This window comes from Coptis chinensis, chromosome 6, assembly GCF_015680905.1.
Source record: "Coptis chinensis isolate HL-2020 chromosome 6, ASM1568090v1, whole genome shotgun sequence".
In the NCBI taxonomy this organism is placed as follows: domain Eukaryota; kingdom Viridiplantae; phylum Streptophyta; class Magnoliopsida; order Ranunculales; family Ranunculaceae; genus Coptis; species Coptis chinensis.
In genome coordinates, this window is record NC_141461.1 from 83,880,171 (window position 1) to 83,895,182 (window position 15,012).

Sequence of the window (15,012 nt, forward strand, 5' to 3'; positions counted from 1 at the left end):
CAGTGCAAGTAGGATTATTGGAACTAGAGATGAAAGAAAACTGCTTAGCTAAAATCTGCAAAGGCGTGGAAGATAGATGTCCTAGGCGATAATGCCATAAATTATTTGTGGTGGAGATGTGGGATGAGCAAACAAAAGCTAGTTGGAGATGGTAGAGTCCCCCATTAAGTCGTCCCAATCCAATCTTCTTCTTCGTTAACTGGTCCTGAAAAAGGCAAGAATCATTAGTGAACGTGACAGAGATAGGGTGAGATCTGACTAGTTCACTAATGGAAAGCAAGTTAAAATAAAAGGTGGGAACAAATAGAACGTTATCAAGATGCAAAAGGGGAGAGAGAATAACACTGCCAACATGAGTAATTAAATGGTTTGTTCCATCCGGAAGTGTAAGAGTAGAATGTGTTAAACAAGTATGATAATGAGAAAACAGATGTAATGATGAACAAACATGATTGGTAGCACCAGAGTCAATGATCCATATGGATTTAGAAAAACATGAGAGAGATATACCTGTCAGGTTTGCTTGTGAAGAGGTAATACCTGAATCAAGCAAACTGAGAAGTTGATTGTATTGTTCTATGGAGAAAACAGGAGAATTGGAGTCTGTAGCAACCGAATTAGCCTGAGTAGGCTTGGGTGGATAACCGTGCAGTTTGTAACATATACCAATATGATGTCCAACTCGGTTACAATGGTTACAGAATGGACAAGCGCGTGTGCGCTCTGGTGGCCCTATATCTGAGGGCGCGCGCTCGAGGCTGTTGCGAACCACTAGGCTGCTGTGGAGGTTTAGACGGACCTGATTTTGAAGAAGAAGCCCAGTTGGTCTTTTGAAAATGAGTACTTAGGGCAGCAGCGTCTAGAGCAGAAGGAAGAGAGAGTGCATGAATCTCTTGTTGCTTCTCCTCTTATCAGATCAAAAAATAAATCTTGGACATACGAGGAAAAGGATCCATCAAGAGAATTTGACTGCGGATGGATTGAAAATGAGCATCTAGGCCTTGCATGAATTTCATAGAACGACCGTCTTCAACCTCTTTGGCAAAAATAGATGCATAACCACAAGTACAAGCAGGCATAGTAGATAAAAAACTTAATTCATCCCAGAAAGATTTAAGCAAAGTGAAATAAACAGATATCGGATGATTGTCTTGCTTGAGAAGAGTGACGGAATCCTTCAGTTGAAAAACCTTGGGTGCATTAGTTTGTGAAAAAAGATCACCTAGATCTTTCCAGATTTCGGATGCAGAGTCGGCATAGAGGATGCTACCACGGATATCTAGAGTAACAGAATTGAGAATCCATGAAGCAACAAGGTCATCACATCGCGACCACTTGGATTTTTCTTTGGGAGTGCTGGGAGGAGTGACAGAGCCATCGACAAAACCAAATTAACTTATTCTTTGCTCGAAGGGCTCTAGAGATGGACCGTAACCAAGTTGGATAATTGTCCCTTGATAACAGAGGAGATACGAGGATAGCCATGGGGCTATCTGAATGGTGGACATAGAAAGGATCATCAGAATTTGGAGGAGAGTCATTATTGGGAGTGGAGGCGTCGGCCATTGAGAATTGAGAGGAGGCGAAAGCTGATAGAGTTTAGGATTAGGGTTTGGATCAATATTAGGCTGATACTATGATAAATTAGAGAGAGAGAGATTTGAGAATATTTACTTGATTGATTTCTAAAGAGATTACAATTGTTTATATAGAGGTTACAAGTTCTAAATAGAGATTACAAATTAAATAGAAACAAAACAGTTGGTGTGACTTGAGAAACACGAGGCGCAGGGTGCACTCGGGTTAAGCCTTGGATGAGCACAGGTCGCGCTCTGCACACAATATATCTCCTGGACTCTTGTCAAGGCATGGGCGCAGGTCGCGCTCTTCACTATGACGTGAAGAACAACTTCTAATATTTCTTTCTTTCTTTCAAGGAATTGTCTCATACAAGCTCAGGGAATTTATTGTTTGACATCAAGATCTTTCCATGGTAAAGTTTGGAAGAGATAGGAGAGTAAATTAGGGGTGGAACTCGGGCAGATTGGGTTGGGTTGAGGCATAACCCGAGCCCAAATCGAGTTTCAAATGTTTCAACCCGAGCCCAGGACCAAGCCCTAGTTGGTCCTTAAATCTTCAGCCCAAGCCCTAGCTCAACCAATTCGGGTTAGGTCGGGTTGGTCAAACTTCTCTGGTTTTTTTTGGAATTATGAGATAAAAAACACTAAAATTAAAATATTCTAATGAAATTAAAGAGATTTGATTGTTTGAAAGAGAAACTAACTTTGTTGATTATATTATTCTCTTTAAAATAGAGATTCTCAACTCTTATTTTTTACAAAAATAGAATGATTGAAAGATATACGTATATATGTACACGGGCTCAGCTTTTTCGATTTTTTGATATTCTAACCTGAATCCAACCCAAAACCGAATCGGGTTTTGATTTTACCAAACCAAATCTGGACCACGGATCTAACATGTTAGCCCAGGACCAACAAAAATCGGGTTTTAATCCATCAACCTTGGACTAACCCGACCCAAGTTCCACCCCTAGAGTAAATGATGGAAAGAAGAATGCCCCATCATATATGATTATTTTTCTCAATACCAAATTGCCTTGATTTTTAATGTGCCTTGTAGTGGAGAGCCGTAGCTCCTATACCAAATTGCAATGGTAAAGGGCTTGTCTAAATCATGAGACAGACCACATACATATAGATTCTCATTGTGGATTACAATTTGACAATATGAATATGTTTATTACAAGAAAAAAAACAATATCAAAGAAGTTGAGAAAGAATTTTTTATTCTCCAATACAAATTAAAGGGGGCCTCCCGAGCTATTTTGTTAAATCGTCCCAATATTTCTTCTCCCACATTTCTACTTGCTTTACAACTTCTTCTATCTTCTTATCTACTGCTATCCGAGTGAGGGGATCCATAGGAGATGGCATATTGCATGGCATTGTATCACTAGGAGTTGTCACCATAGCATCTTCCATGAACTTCCTAACTAATCCATCCGCACTACAAGCCAAGGTCTCGGAACAGAACTCTATCGCTTTTATAGGTTTAGTAGGTTTGTATTTTAAGAGCTTGGCATACTCGTTTAATAGATGAAACATGTAGTCATACACATATTCCATGGCCATATTTTCGTACATGAAGTTAGTTGCTGCTTGTCCTATTTCTTTGGCCTGATAGAACACATGCAAAAAAGAAAATTAGGACTGATGCTGTTAAGACTAATAAATTGGAGAAAAAGACTAAATGAGTGCACATTTGTGTGTGAGAGCGAGAGAGTGATACCTTTTCTGTGTGTGAATTACCCCACTCCACAGCAAACTTGATAGATCTGCATTTGTCATCGTCCCTTATAGGCCAGTAATGTTGCATAGGTACAAGGCCTCTTGTGAAATGATCATAGTACCGGGGTTTTACAATCAGAGTGACAGAATCACATGTCAGTATGTATTTATCACTAACAGACCAGGCCTTTCCTTCTATGTAGATCTTATATCTGTATAAAATTTTCAGGAAAAATAGTCCAAAACCTTGGAATTTCAATGAGAGAATATGTCAAAACTATCTCTAAACGAAAAAAAGGAGTTATAATCTAAACTGAAGCTCGACGCAAGTAAAAGCTTGCACACTTACCTGTGGTTGCATTGGTCTGCTAAGTTGGATTTCCTGTAACCTCTTGCTCTTTCAGCACCCCAATCCTGGAAATCTCTGGGTTAACTTGTGTATTTAAGCTACTGTGACATATAGTAAGAAGAGCATTTTTTATCATTCCACTATCTTCATATTAAAATTTTGTATGCAACAAATGGAGTCGTTACGAATAATATCTAATCATCACCACTCATCATATATATATTTTAATTACAGCAGCAACTGATTTTTTCTATAGTTTTGGCATATGCAACAATGCACTTCACAACAATGAGTACACAACTTAGAGTGCTTATTTAATTCATACCTGAGCATAGAGGCGTGCATTCCAGTCCACTTTGTCCGTGGCCTTACATTTGAGTAGGTCCTGCCTTGTCTTCAAAACTCCAAAGTTTCCTTTCCAGTAAGCGTATGGTTCCCTTTCTGTCCACTTAACCTTGTCATTCCCTTCTTTGAGTTCCTCCAACAAGAACTCCCAGGGCTTTATATTAATCTCAGGCCTGGTAAATATATGCAAGTTTTTTTCAGTCAGAACAATGCATTTGGAAAAAGAATTTGAACAAGAAATTTTTTCTTTCGGGATTTGTAGGAGTGTCTATATGGTATATAGTAGTATTTAATTTTCTTAACACGTACTCTTTTCTTTTGTAAAGAGTAGAGAAAATTTGCAAAGGAATATAATGTATGATAAATAGAACTTGTATCACATTAACAGAACATTATCCTTTAAATTGTAACACACTGCAGGATGTGTAGGGTCAAAAGAAAAAAAGAAAAGTGTAGAAGCCTTACCAACCCCAGAATGACCAATCAGGAAACACAATGTCCAAAGTTGCATCATCTGCGCAATAAGTAAACAAAGGCGGCGGAACTGTGGCATTGGGTCCTGTGTAAGAATCTTTCATGATAACTGGATTGTCATCACAATTAAACATGAGATCTAAATCAGGTAATTTTTTTGGGTACAACTTAAGTAGTTGTAATATGCCCCATAGGGTGAACACATGTCTTGTTTGGTATGATCTGCGATATATTTCCACAAAAGCTTTTCCATTTAAGATAACTAATCTGAAATTAGCTGTTCTTCTTGCACTTTCTACCATTTTCATTGTGATACCCGTTTCTTTCCATGGCTGTAAATCTTCGTGCATCCAACTGAAGTAATCGGGGCACATTGATGACGGGGAGTGTGGTTCTTGGTCTACAAGTGGCAAGTTGTTGGGACAGGTTTGTGCTTGATTTGTTGTGGTACAATTGAGAGAATAGCGGATTCTGGTTTTCTTTGGGTGAGGTTTATGGCATTGTTTGGGCACAAGGATATATTCTGCTGATGATTCACGGATTGCTATTGGCTGCAATGGGAAATGTATAACCATAAGTCCATAATGAATTTAGAAAAAGAAAAGAAGCGAATAACTCAACATGAAACCAGAATAAATATAGGAACAAAAAAAAAACAGAGGCAATCAGCTACGAAGTACGAACTGAACTTAACACCAAAATAAGTTTAGGAAAACAAGGAGAATCTGGTAAGAAATACATCGTTGTCTAATGTGTGTGGCACAATACCTAGCTAGTACTGGCCTATGTCATCTTTGTTTTGTTGCTAAACATGTCAGTATATTCGCACTTGTTTCTATTAGGGAAGATTTTGCCACAATGCCACATATAAATCATAACAAATCATCGTTGTCTAAGGAAATGTGACAACCAATCAGGCACTAAACCATGAGTGAACTACAAAAAGTTGCACTAAGATTATGTTTAAAATAAAGTAGTGAAAGAATTCAAAGAAAGAAGACTTACAAAGTTGATGTGGTCATAATAAACCAAGAAAAAGCAAAGAGAGAACAAATGAAGAGAAACAGAGCAATCTTATTCATTGTTATTCTGGTTGCTGCACTAAATTTTTTTGTTTCTGAAGAATGCCCGTGTACCGGAGCCATTCCAGTAAGTATTAGCTCACCTTTGCATTCTCTCTCTACTAAATATAATCAGATGTAGCTAGTTCACGATAGTCAATCGATAATTCCATTTTTTTTATATTATTATTGTTATAATCAAACTTGAAAAACAGAGAAACCCTTCTTATTTAGAAGAGTGTGTTAGAAATGAGGTACAGATGAACCTTTTAGTGTAAAACACGCCCAGGACTTTCCACATTCCATATATTATTTTGCTGCTTCCGTGAACTCCTTGGGGACAAAAAACTACTGCTTCCAAAGAACATGCCATGTTGCTACATCAGCGACCGTGTCTCCTCTCTTACAGATTCATTACTTGCATTACGCTCCGTTGACATCTGAATAACACGCCATCCTTGCTTTTCTTCAAGATTAGGTGTGCAATGGTTATTGTCAGAGGTTAACTTTGTTTTAACATGTACTATGCTGGATCAAGCAAATTAAATATATAAATTGTAAAATTCTTCGAATGTGTTACGGCAGTCACACACTTACACTCATAGTGCGTGATTTCGAATTCAAACCGAATCTCGGAATTTTGTCGAATATGTCGGTTTTTGACAAAATTGAAAAAATACAATATTTTGTAAATTCCGAAATTTAGTCAGAATACATCGGAATTCTGGTTTTTGCCACTATCCAAGTTCCGGAAATTCCTAAAACCTTAACTATGGGTGCACTAAAACCCAAACTTCTTGCCTTTCTTCCAAGCTAATGACTCCATTATTGAGATCAGATTCCGCTGCCAATTTCAAGCATTTGTAATAGCCATAACTATGACCAGTGATATCACATCTATAAGAGGCCCAAAGCATAACACTTGCATAAGATGGGAGCACATGAACATAACTAGAAAAGGGTAGAGAGAGACAAGTGAGTAATTTTGGACCATGAGATGGGACAGAAATATCAAGGGCTAGGAGAAGACTTAAGGAAGGGTATAAAACCCATAAGAAATATAGGGTTTAGAGGTGGTTCTCTAGAGAAAAGAGGCAACTCATAAGAAAGGATGAGGAGAGGAAAGAGAGAGGGGGTGTGTGAACTACACGACTTAATTCCTGAGGAGGGATACGTAGGCAACCTTATGGTACAACCGATCTAAACAAGAGTCCTTCGCCCCTATAAATAAGAGAGAGAGGTGTAAGGTTAATTGTTATTTAGGTGGGGTGTAACAAATAGCGCCGTCTGTGGGGAACTCATATCACAACCACGCGGTAGATAAACAAATTAGATTGGTTGAGAAGATGAGGCGAAGAGGGTGGCAACCACTAATACCCTTTGTACTCGGCAAAAAACACAATGAAAAGGCATCATAGTTCAGCGGGTTAATAACAGAAAAGAAGGGACCTTGGTTAACGGAAAGAAGAGGAGCCTTGATCCGGTGAAGCAAAAGAAATTGATAACAAGTTAAGTTCTCATACCCCTTTAAAAATCCAATACAACACGGATGGATTGTTGATATATTTATTGGGTTCTCTTCTGTTAGGGAATCCATGTTTCTGCTTTATTTGTTGAAGTTCGTTGACCAATATGGCTCATACAACTTTGGTTTCATAGGTGATTGTCACGGTGCAGTGCAAGCCGTCGGAAAAAGAAGATAAGTCGTATCTCACAATATTATTAGGGACATTAAACTGCGTTGAGAAATCCACACTTCATAGTTCTACTGTTCTTATAGAACTAATTAGATGTAGAGGATCAAAATACTAAATTGATGCACGTGACATAGTTATACTGTTCTTATAGAACTAATTAGATGTAGAGGATCAAAATACTAAATTGATGCACGTGATGTAGTTGTTTCTAGTTGGTTAGGTTGTTTTCTATTGATATGTGATTAAGGGATTTGCACTATTGGGGGACTTGCTGCTATTGCTAGTGCTGGTAGTATCAAAAGTGCTTGACGAAATGCACGTGGTCGAAGAAATGGGCATGAGAGCATTTTTCTAATTTGACTAGTTGATTCCAAACATTATCATTATCTCGTCCACTCTTCTGGCTAAAATCCCAAGCGGATGAGTAAGAGACTCTTTACCTATCAAATCTATTTTATGATTTGAATGCACGGGGCATATATGCAACATCAACTCAGGTCAGTTTTATATATTTAATTATTTGAGAGTGAATCAATATCCACTTTGAGCATGTGATCATAAGTAAAATGGCTTACCATGTTCCTGATAGGGTTATATACTAAAAGCATTACTTTTGTATTAACTCTAATTCTTTATATTTTGAATGAGAATCATATGGGCAAATGTTATGCATATTATATATGTTATTAGTTATATGCATGTGTCTAATACTTTATGTTATAGATGATATGGTGTGAACACACAGAAGATCATATTATCAGTACCTTATAAAGTATAAGTAATCGTTCACAACCTAGATAGATTTGGACAAACCATTAGTACGGTTGTAGTATAATCTGGTATTAGTTTATCTTGACTATAGGATTACACTAGTACACTTTGTGTGTATTGAACAGGACCAAGTGAGGTTGTTTCTCCTTATACTGACTATATAAGAGAAAAAACGCCTCTGTTATTATGGATGCTTGTCCTCCTAATCCGGATATAATAACGGGCACTTACATGCATTGTACATTGCTTTAAATCATCAATGAGTGAGATTCATTTGTGAATCAACAAACTCGATAGATTGGGTAATGACATTGTATGTAAGGTGTCTTTGATGATTATAGAAGGAATCCATGTTCATAAGTCGGGTTGATGATGTCCCCTTGAGGAGCTAAAAAGATTGTCATGTAAACCCCGCAGTGGATTTATTCCGACATGACAATGAGGTTGAAAGTGGTACTACTCAAGGACATAAGAAGTTGATTAATGTAGTTGTCGATGCTTGATAATCAACGGACATTCGATATCTTAAACACGGGGAGATCAACGAGCATATAATATGGAGCCCATAAACGCTGACACGTAATTTGGGATTAGGGCGGTAGTGCAACAATGGCCTTTAGTGGAATAAGCCATTTGTTGATGGACTTGGAATAAGCCATTTATTAATTATTTTTTGAGTTAAGTTCAATGCATTCGTATCCAATTTCCGGTTTCCTAGTAATTATTATTTGAGGTTTGTTTGATATATTTGCATACCGTTTCTGATTTTCCGTTAAATATTTTTCAAGGATTTGCATCCAATTTCTAATTTCCCGTTAGTTATTCTCTGACGTTAGTTTAATGCAATTGCATCCAGTTTCCGATTTCTAGTTAATTACTTTTTGAGTTTAGTTTATTGCATTTGCATAAAGTTTCCGATTTCCCGTTAATTACTCTTTGAGCTCAGTTATGTATTTGAATCCAGTTTCCGATTTCTTTATAATTATCCAATGTGGTGTGTAATACCAACTTCTACTAATCCATCTGTAGTAGGGGTGGGCAATGGGCCGGGTCGGGCTAGCCCGGCCCTAAACATTTAAAAGCCCTTCAGATATTAAGGTTGGGTCGGCCCAGCCCTAAATTCAGCATAGGGTCGGGTCGGGTCGGGTCACAAGTCTAAATCTCAAGCCCTGACCCTACCCTAAGCCCTCTTTAAAGGCTTTAGGGTCGGGTTTTAGAGTCGGGTTTTAGGGCCGGGCCTATATATTTTCTTCTTTTTACAAATGCCATTTTTCAGACAAAGGTTGTTTTTTTGGTTTCTGTGTTACAAATGTCTGCTCTGTATTTCCCTTTAATGGTGTGGACGAAAACCTTTAGTTCTAGACTTGGCTTGGATGTGAATAAAAATATAATTTATAAGAAGTAAGTGGGAAAATAAATTAAGAATAATAAGTTCTAGACTTTGATTTGATGATCAAAGGAATAAAGTCTTATTTTTTTATTAGGCTAGTGCTCATTGTTCTTCATGGCTGCTAGATAGGTTGACAAATTTTTGTTATATAAGACAAGTTATTGAAAGTATCCTTGGGTGTAAGTGATAAATTATAAAGGACAATGTTATTTTAATTTAAAATATTTAACAAAGAGTTGGACAATTATGGTACGTGTATTTATAGTGAAAATGTGAAACTATAACTAGGGCTTGGTTAGGGCTGAATTAGGGTCGGGCCTATGTTTCAGAACCTTAGCCCTAGCCCTGCCCTAGAAGGCCTTATGGTCGGGTCAGCCCTGCCCTAAACTCTGTGAGGGCTTTAGTTGTGAGGGCTTTATAGGGCTTAGGGTCGGGTCGGTCAGGGCCAGGTTAGGGTCGTTAGGGCCAAATTCCCACCCCTAATCTGTAGTGTCCTTGCAAATATGACATAAAAATTAAATTATGCTTAATTTACTATGTGGGATCATGGAAGATTATCCAGTTCCCGATTTCCCGTTAATTATTTTTTAAATTATGCATGACTTACTACGTGGAATCTTCAAAGATTATCTACGAACGAGTGTTGTTATATTAATTATTCTGAAAAATATTTGCAAATATGCAGAATTATTATATATTAATATTATATTGATCAATCAACCAAATTTCTTATAACGTGAAAACTTCACTCTCTATTAAAAAAAAGAACTCACCTTTGATAAAACCTTTCAACTTCATTTTGTTGTTTAATAATAGAAGTTTAATTGAAGTTTTGTGAGATTACCTAATAAGGCGAAGTTCATATATATTGAAGCTACTTGAATAGCAAGGAAATGCCAATCATACGGAAAGAGATAAGATAAACACCATTTTAAATGCAAAACTATACTTATCGAGACATTCCCACAACATATAACCCAACTATATTTTGAGGTTAGTTCAATGCATTTGCATCCAGTTTATGATTTTCCGTTATTTATATTTTGATGTTAGTTCAATACAGTTGCATCCAATTTCCAATTCCCGTTATTTATTTTTTAAGATCAGTTCAATGCAGTTGCATCAAATTTCTGATTTATCGTTAATTATTCTTTTCGGTTAGTTCAATACATTTGCATCCAATTTCCAATTTCCTGTTAATTGTTCTTCGAGGTCAGTTCAATGCATTTGCATCCAGTTAATTATTGTATTAATCCAAATTCAAGAAATGCAAATTATTGTTTGAGGTTAGTTCAATGAATTTGCAACCAATTTCCGATTTTCCGTTAATTACTTCTTGAGGTTTTGCATCCAGTGTATTTTTTGAGATTAGTTCAGTGCAGTTGTATCCGGTTTCCAATTTCCCATTAATTATTTTATAAGATTAGTTCCATGCATTTGCATTATGTTTCCAATTTATAATTAATTTTTCTTTGAGGTTAGTTCAATGTAGTTGCATCCAGTTTCCAATTTTCCGTTAATTTAATCTTTGAGGGTTAGCTCAATGCATTTGCATCCAGTTTTTGAATTTTTGACAATTATTTTTTTTATGTTAGTTTGATGTATTTGCATCCAAGTTTTGATTTTCCGTTAATTATTTGTTGAGGTTAGTTTAATGTAGTTGTATACATATTCCGATTTTATATTAATTACTTTTTAAGATTAGTTTAATGCTTGCATTTGCATCCAGTTTATGATTTCCCGTTAAATATTATTTGAGGTTAGTTCGATACATTTGCATCCAATTTTTGGTTCCCCATTAATTGTTTTTTGACTTTAGTTTCATTCAGTATTATGCATATTTTAAAATATTTGTCATTATTGCTTTGCCGTTATTATTATTATTTTTTTGCATTTTCTATTATATATTTTGTGATGTTATTTTTTGTATAATTGTTTTTAACTATGTTTTGAGGCCGTGTTAAGGATATATTCGAAATAAGTTGGTGGTGTCATAGACACTAAAATTGTATGATTCATAATAGGGAATTAGTTTCTACAAATCACCTATTTTTTAGCAATTTTTTTTATTTGATCAAATAAATAAGAATTGGAACACTAAAAGTGTTTGATTTGTAATAGTAAATTACCTTCTACGAATCATCTAATTTTTAGCAATTTTTTTTATTTGATCAAATATATAAGAATTGGAAATACACTTAAACTCTTCAAATATAAGAATTAAAAATACACTCAAACTCTTCAAAGAGTTTCCATGTATGTGGGATCGTAGGCTATTAGAAAATACTATCTTTTATATTATATTGTGTAGTAACCAGGTAAAGAGAAGTAAGTTAAGACAGTAGGACTCAGAAAGGGGAACAACATATCCGTGGATGTCGGGGCGCAGGGGATCCTGACAGCGAAACCCTAGACCGCGATGTGGCATATATACGACAGAATGGGAAACCACGAGATGAGGAGACAGGTGGACGACCCAGATGAGAGAAAGAAAGATATAAGAAGAAGAAGAGAGGAGAAAGAAAGGGGGGGCCGCATTGTGAGAGAAGAGGGGAGGAAAGAAAAGAGAAATAGGAAGCTAGAGAGGTTGAGAGAAATCAGGTTCATACATTTGGCGCCATCTGTGGGGACGATAAAAGCGAGTGAACAATGGCACCAAAGAGAAAAGTAGGTAGACCTAAGAGCGTGGTGGCGCAGAATCCAGCGCCAGATCTGGCCCCGGAGGGTGTGATTGATGAAGAGGGAGACCGAAGAGAGGAGCAAGAGGCAGAGGAAACACAGCTGATGCGGGAAGAGATTGAGAGACTAAGAGAAGAGAACGACGAGTTGAGAAGAGAGAACGAGAGGGTGGGGGAAGAGACTAGGGAGGAAGAGAACGAGGGATCTGAAGACGACGGATCAGAAGACGAGGAGGCTCAGCCAAATCTTGTTGAAAACCCAGTAGCTGGTTTAACAATGGAGCAAGTCCAAGAAATGATAGACAATGACAGGGAGGCAAACAGACAACAAGCAAAGGTCTACAGAGGAGCAGCCAAATAGGTGGTGGCTGGGTTGAACCACAACCCATTGGCAGATGACATTTAGGCTTCAGAGGTCCCAAAGCGGTTCACTCAGCCTAGGTTTGAGAGATATGACGGTAAGGGAAACCCAGCAGATCACATTCATCATTTTCGGTAATAGATGCCTTTGTGGCAGGAGGCACGGTATGACGGCCTGCGATGTATGATGTTCCCGGCTAGTCTGAAAGGAGGAGCGTCGGACTGGTATTATAGATTGCCAGCAGGGAGCATAAAGAATTTCCAAGAGTTGGAGCACGCGTTCATAGATCATTTCATACATAAGAAGAGGCGGGTAGTAGATATCGCGACCTTATTCAATGTGCGATAGAGATCCGCGGAGTTTGTCAGGGAATTTCTATGTCAGTTCAAGGCGGAGACGCTGAAAGTTGAAAATCTAGATGAGAGGACGGCGGTAATAGCATTCGAGAGGGGCTTGCGTCTGGGAACAGGGGTGCATCAGTCTGTGGCAAAGAATGAGATCGCGAACTTATACGAGCTATATCCACGGGTGGAGAAATACGTAAGGTATGAGGATACCATGCACAAGGAGTCTAGGAGACCAGGGAAGGCAGTGTTGTCTTTGGAGCGGGGAAAGGAACATAGGAGGACTGAGACATCTAAAAAAGAGAGCAGGGGATACCGCGGATATCGCGGTCGGGCAGAAGGGAGTCGGGAGGACACCCGAAGGGAACACAGAGAAAGGAAACCATACCGCGAAACAGCACAAACACCGCTGAATAAACCAGTGAGCGAGATCTTGCCCCAAATTAAGAACCTTCCGGGATATGAGGGACCCGAAGCACACCAATAGAGTTACCAGAAAAACCTTTCTGCGCTTACCATCAGGTATGGAATCATGATACTAATGACTGCTATGCACTGAAATGGTTGATTCAGAGGATGGTGGAGAAAGGAATGTTGAGGGAGATTGTGGGAGGCGCCTAGAATGAGGAATGTATACCGCCTCAGGGAAGGATATTGGGGACCATTAATGTGATCTACAGTGGGGAGGTTCTGAGCCATAATGCTCACAGAGACAAGATAAGGTGGACTGCGAGTATCCAACAAATCAATGAGAGAACAAGTAGGCCGCGAAAAAGTGAGGGTTCGGCGACATAAAAAGACAGAATCATATTTAGTAGCGCGGACCTCCGTGCAGTGGATTCGCCACATGAAGATGCCCTGGTCATTACCGTAGCAATGGGGAATTATATGGTGCAAAGGGTATTGATTGATTGTGGTAGTGCAGTGGATTTGCTAGTCAGAGGTGCTTTGGGAGAAATGGGGGTCGACCCCAAACAGCTGAGACCTTCGCGAACCAACTTATACGGATTCAATGGAAGTATGACCGAGCCTATGGGGGAGCTCTTGTTGCCCGTGACAATGGGTCCGATGACGGTCTTCACTCGATTCATGGTGGTTGATTCAGCATCGCAGTACAACGCGATTTTAGGAAGGCAGTGGATTCATGAGATGAAAGCGGTCCCCTCAATGTAGTACCAGGTGATACGATTTCCCGCGCCTACCGGCATGTATGAGGTACTCGGCGATCAGGTATCTGCCAAGAACAGCCATCAGGGAACAATGAAGAGATTGATCAGCGGACCAGATGGGGAGACGACCAATACTAGAAAGAGGCAGGCATAGCAATTACTGTGTTCCTCGGGGGAGGAAAGGTTAGAGTCCTCGGGGCGAAGACACTTGATGAGGTGGAAGTGGTAAATATTGGAAAGGGGGAAGAAGAAAAGTTCACGTCGATAGGATCCAATTTGCCAGAAGAATGGAAGGATAAGTTGGTACAATTCTTGTCAGAGAATAAAGATGTTTTCACTTGGGCAATTGAGGATGTTACAGGGTTGGACCCTGAGTTTGCTTCTCACCATTTGCATATGAGGGAGGACGCTAAACTCGTGAGGCAAAAGATGTGCGGCATTAGACCTAAATATGCCGAGGGAATCCGCAAAGAAGTTGCGAGGTTGAAGAGCGTGGGAATCATCCGAGAAGTGGAGTTCACGGACTGGTTCTCTAACATAGTCGCGGTGCCAAAGAAGAACGACAAAGTTTGAATGTGCGTTGATTTTACTGATGTGAACCTCGAGTGTCCAAAAGACAGTTATCCCATGCCGCGAGTAGATGAGTTGGTGGACAGGATGGCGGGTTTCAAGATATTTTCATTCATGGATGCATCGATGGGCTACAACCAGGTTGCAATGTATGGGCCCGATCAAGAGAAGACTGCATTTGTGGTGGAAGACGGTATATACTGCTATACGAGGATGCCGTTTGGTTTGAAGAATGCCGGGGCTATATTTCAGAGATTGGGTGAGAAAATGTTTGAAAGCAAAATCAGGAGGGGGATCGAGATTTATATAGATGACATGGTGGAAAAGAGTATGTCGGAAGAGGAGCATATAGAGGGTTTGAGGGAGACCTTCGGGATACTTCGAAAATACAACTTGAAGTTGAACCCTGAGAAGTGTACATTCGGAGTGACCACGGGAAAGTTTCTGGGGTATATCGTTACTCATAGGGGAATAGAGGCGAACCCCAAATAG

General features: G+C 38.8%; 2 protein-coding genes across 2 annotated transcripts; one reads left to right on the plus strand and one right to left on the minus strand.

The window, feature by feature from the left end:
- Positions 1-2,669: 2,669 nt before the first annotated feature.
- On the minus strand, positions 2,670-6,113 carry LOC147494941 (uncharacterized). Its single transcript, XM_086569435.1, has 6 exons — positions 5,807-6,113; positions 4,471-5,030; positions 3,986-4,178; positions 3,661-3,725; positions 3,313-3,523; positions 2,670-3,200 (listed from the first exon to the last, which is right to left on the minus strand). Exons 2-6 carry the CDS (start codon positions 4,851-4,853, stop codon positions 2,844-2,846), a joined length of 1,209 nt encoding a protein of 402 aa, XP_086425561.1. The 5' UTR covers positions 4,854-5,030; positions 5,807-6,113; the 3' UTR covers positions 2,670-2,843.
- Positions 6,114-13,657: 7,544 nt separating this feature from the next.
- Positions 13,658-14,523, plus strand: LOC147494942 (uncharacterized). The gene is made up of 2 exons (XM_086568284.1): positions 13,658-13,939; positions 14,134-14,523. Exons 1-2 carry the CDS (start codon positions 13,658-13,660, stop codon positions 14,521-14,523), a joined length of 672 nt encoding a protein of 223 aa, XP_086424410.1.
- Positions 14,524-15,012: the final 489 nt, after the last annotated feature.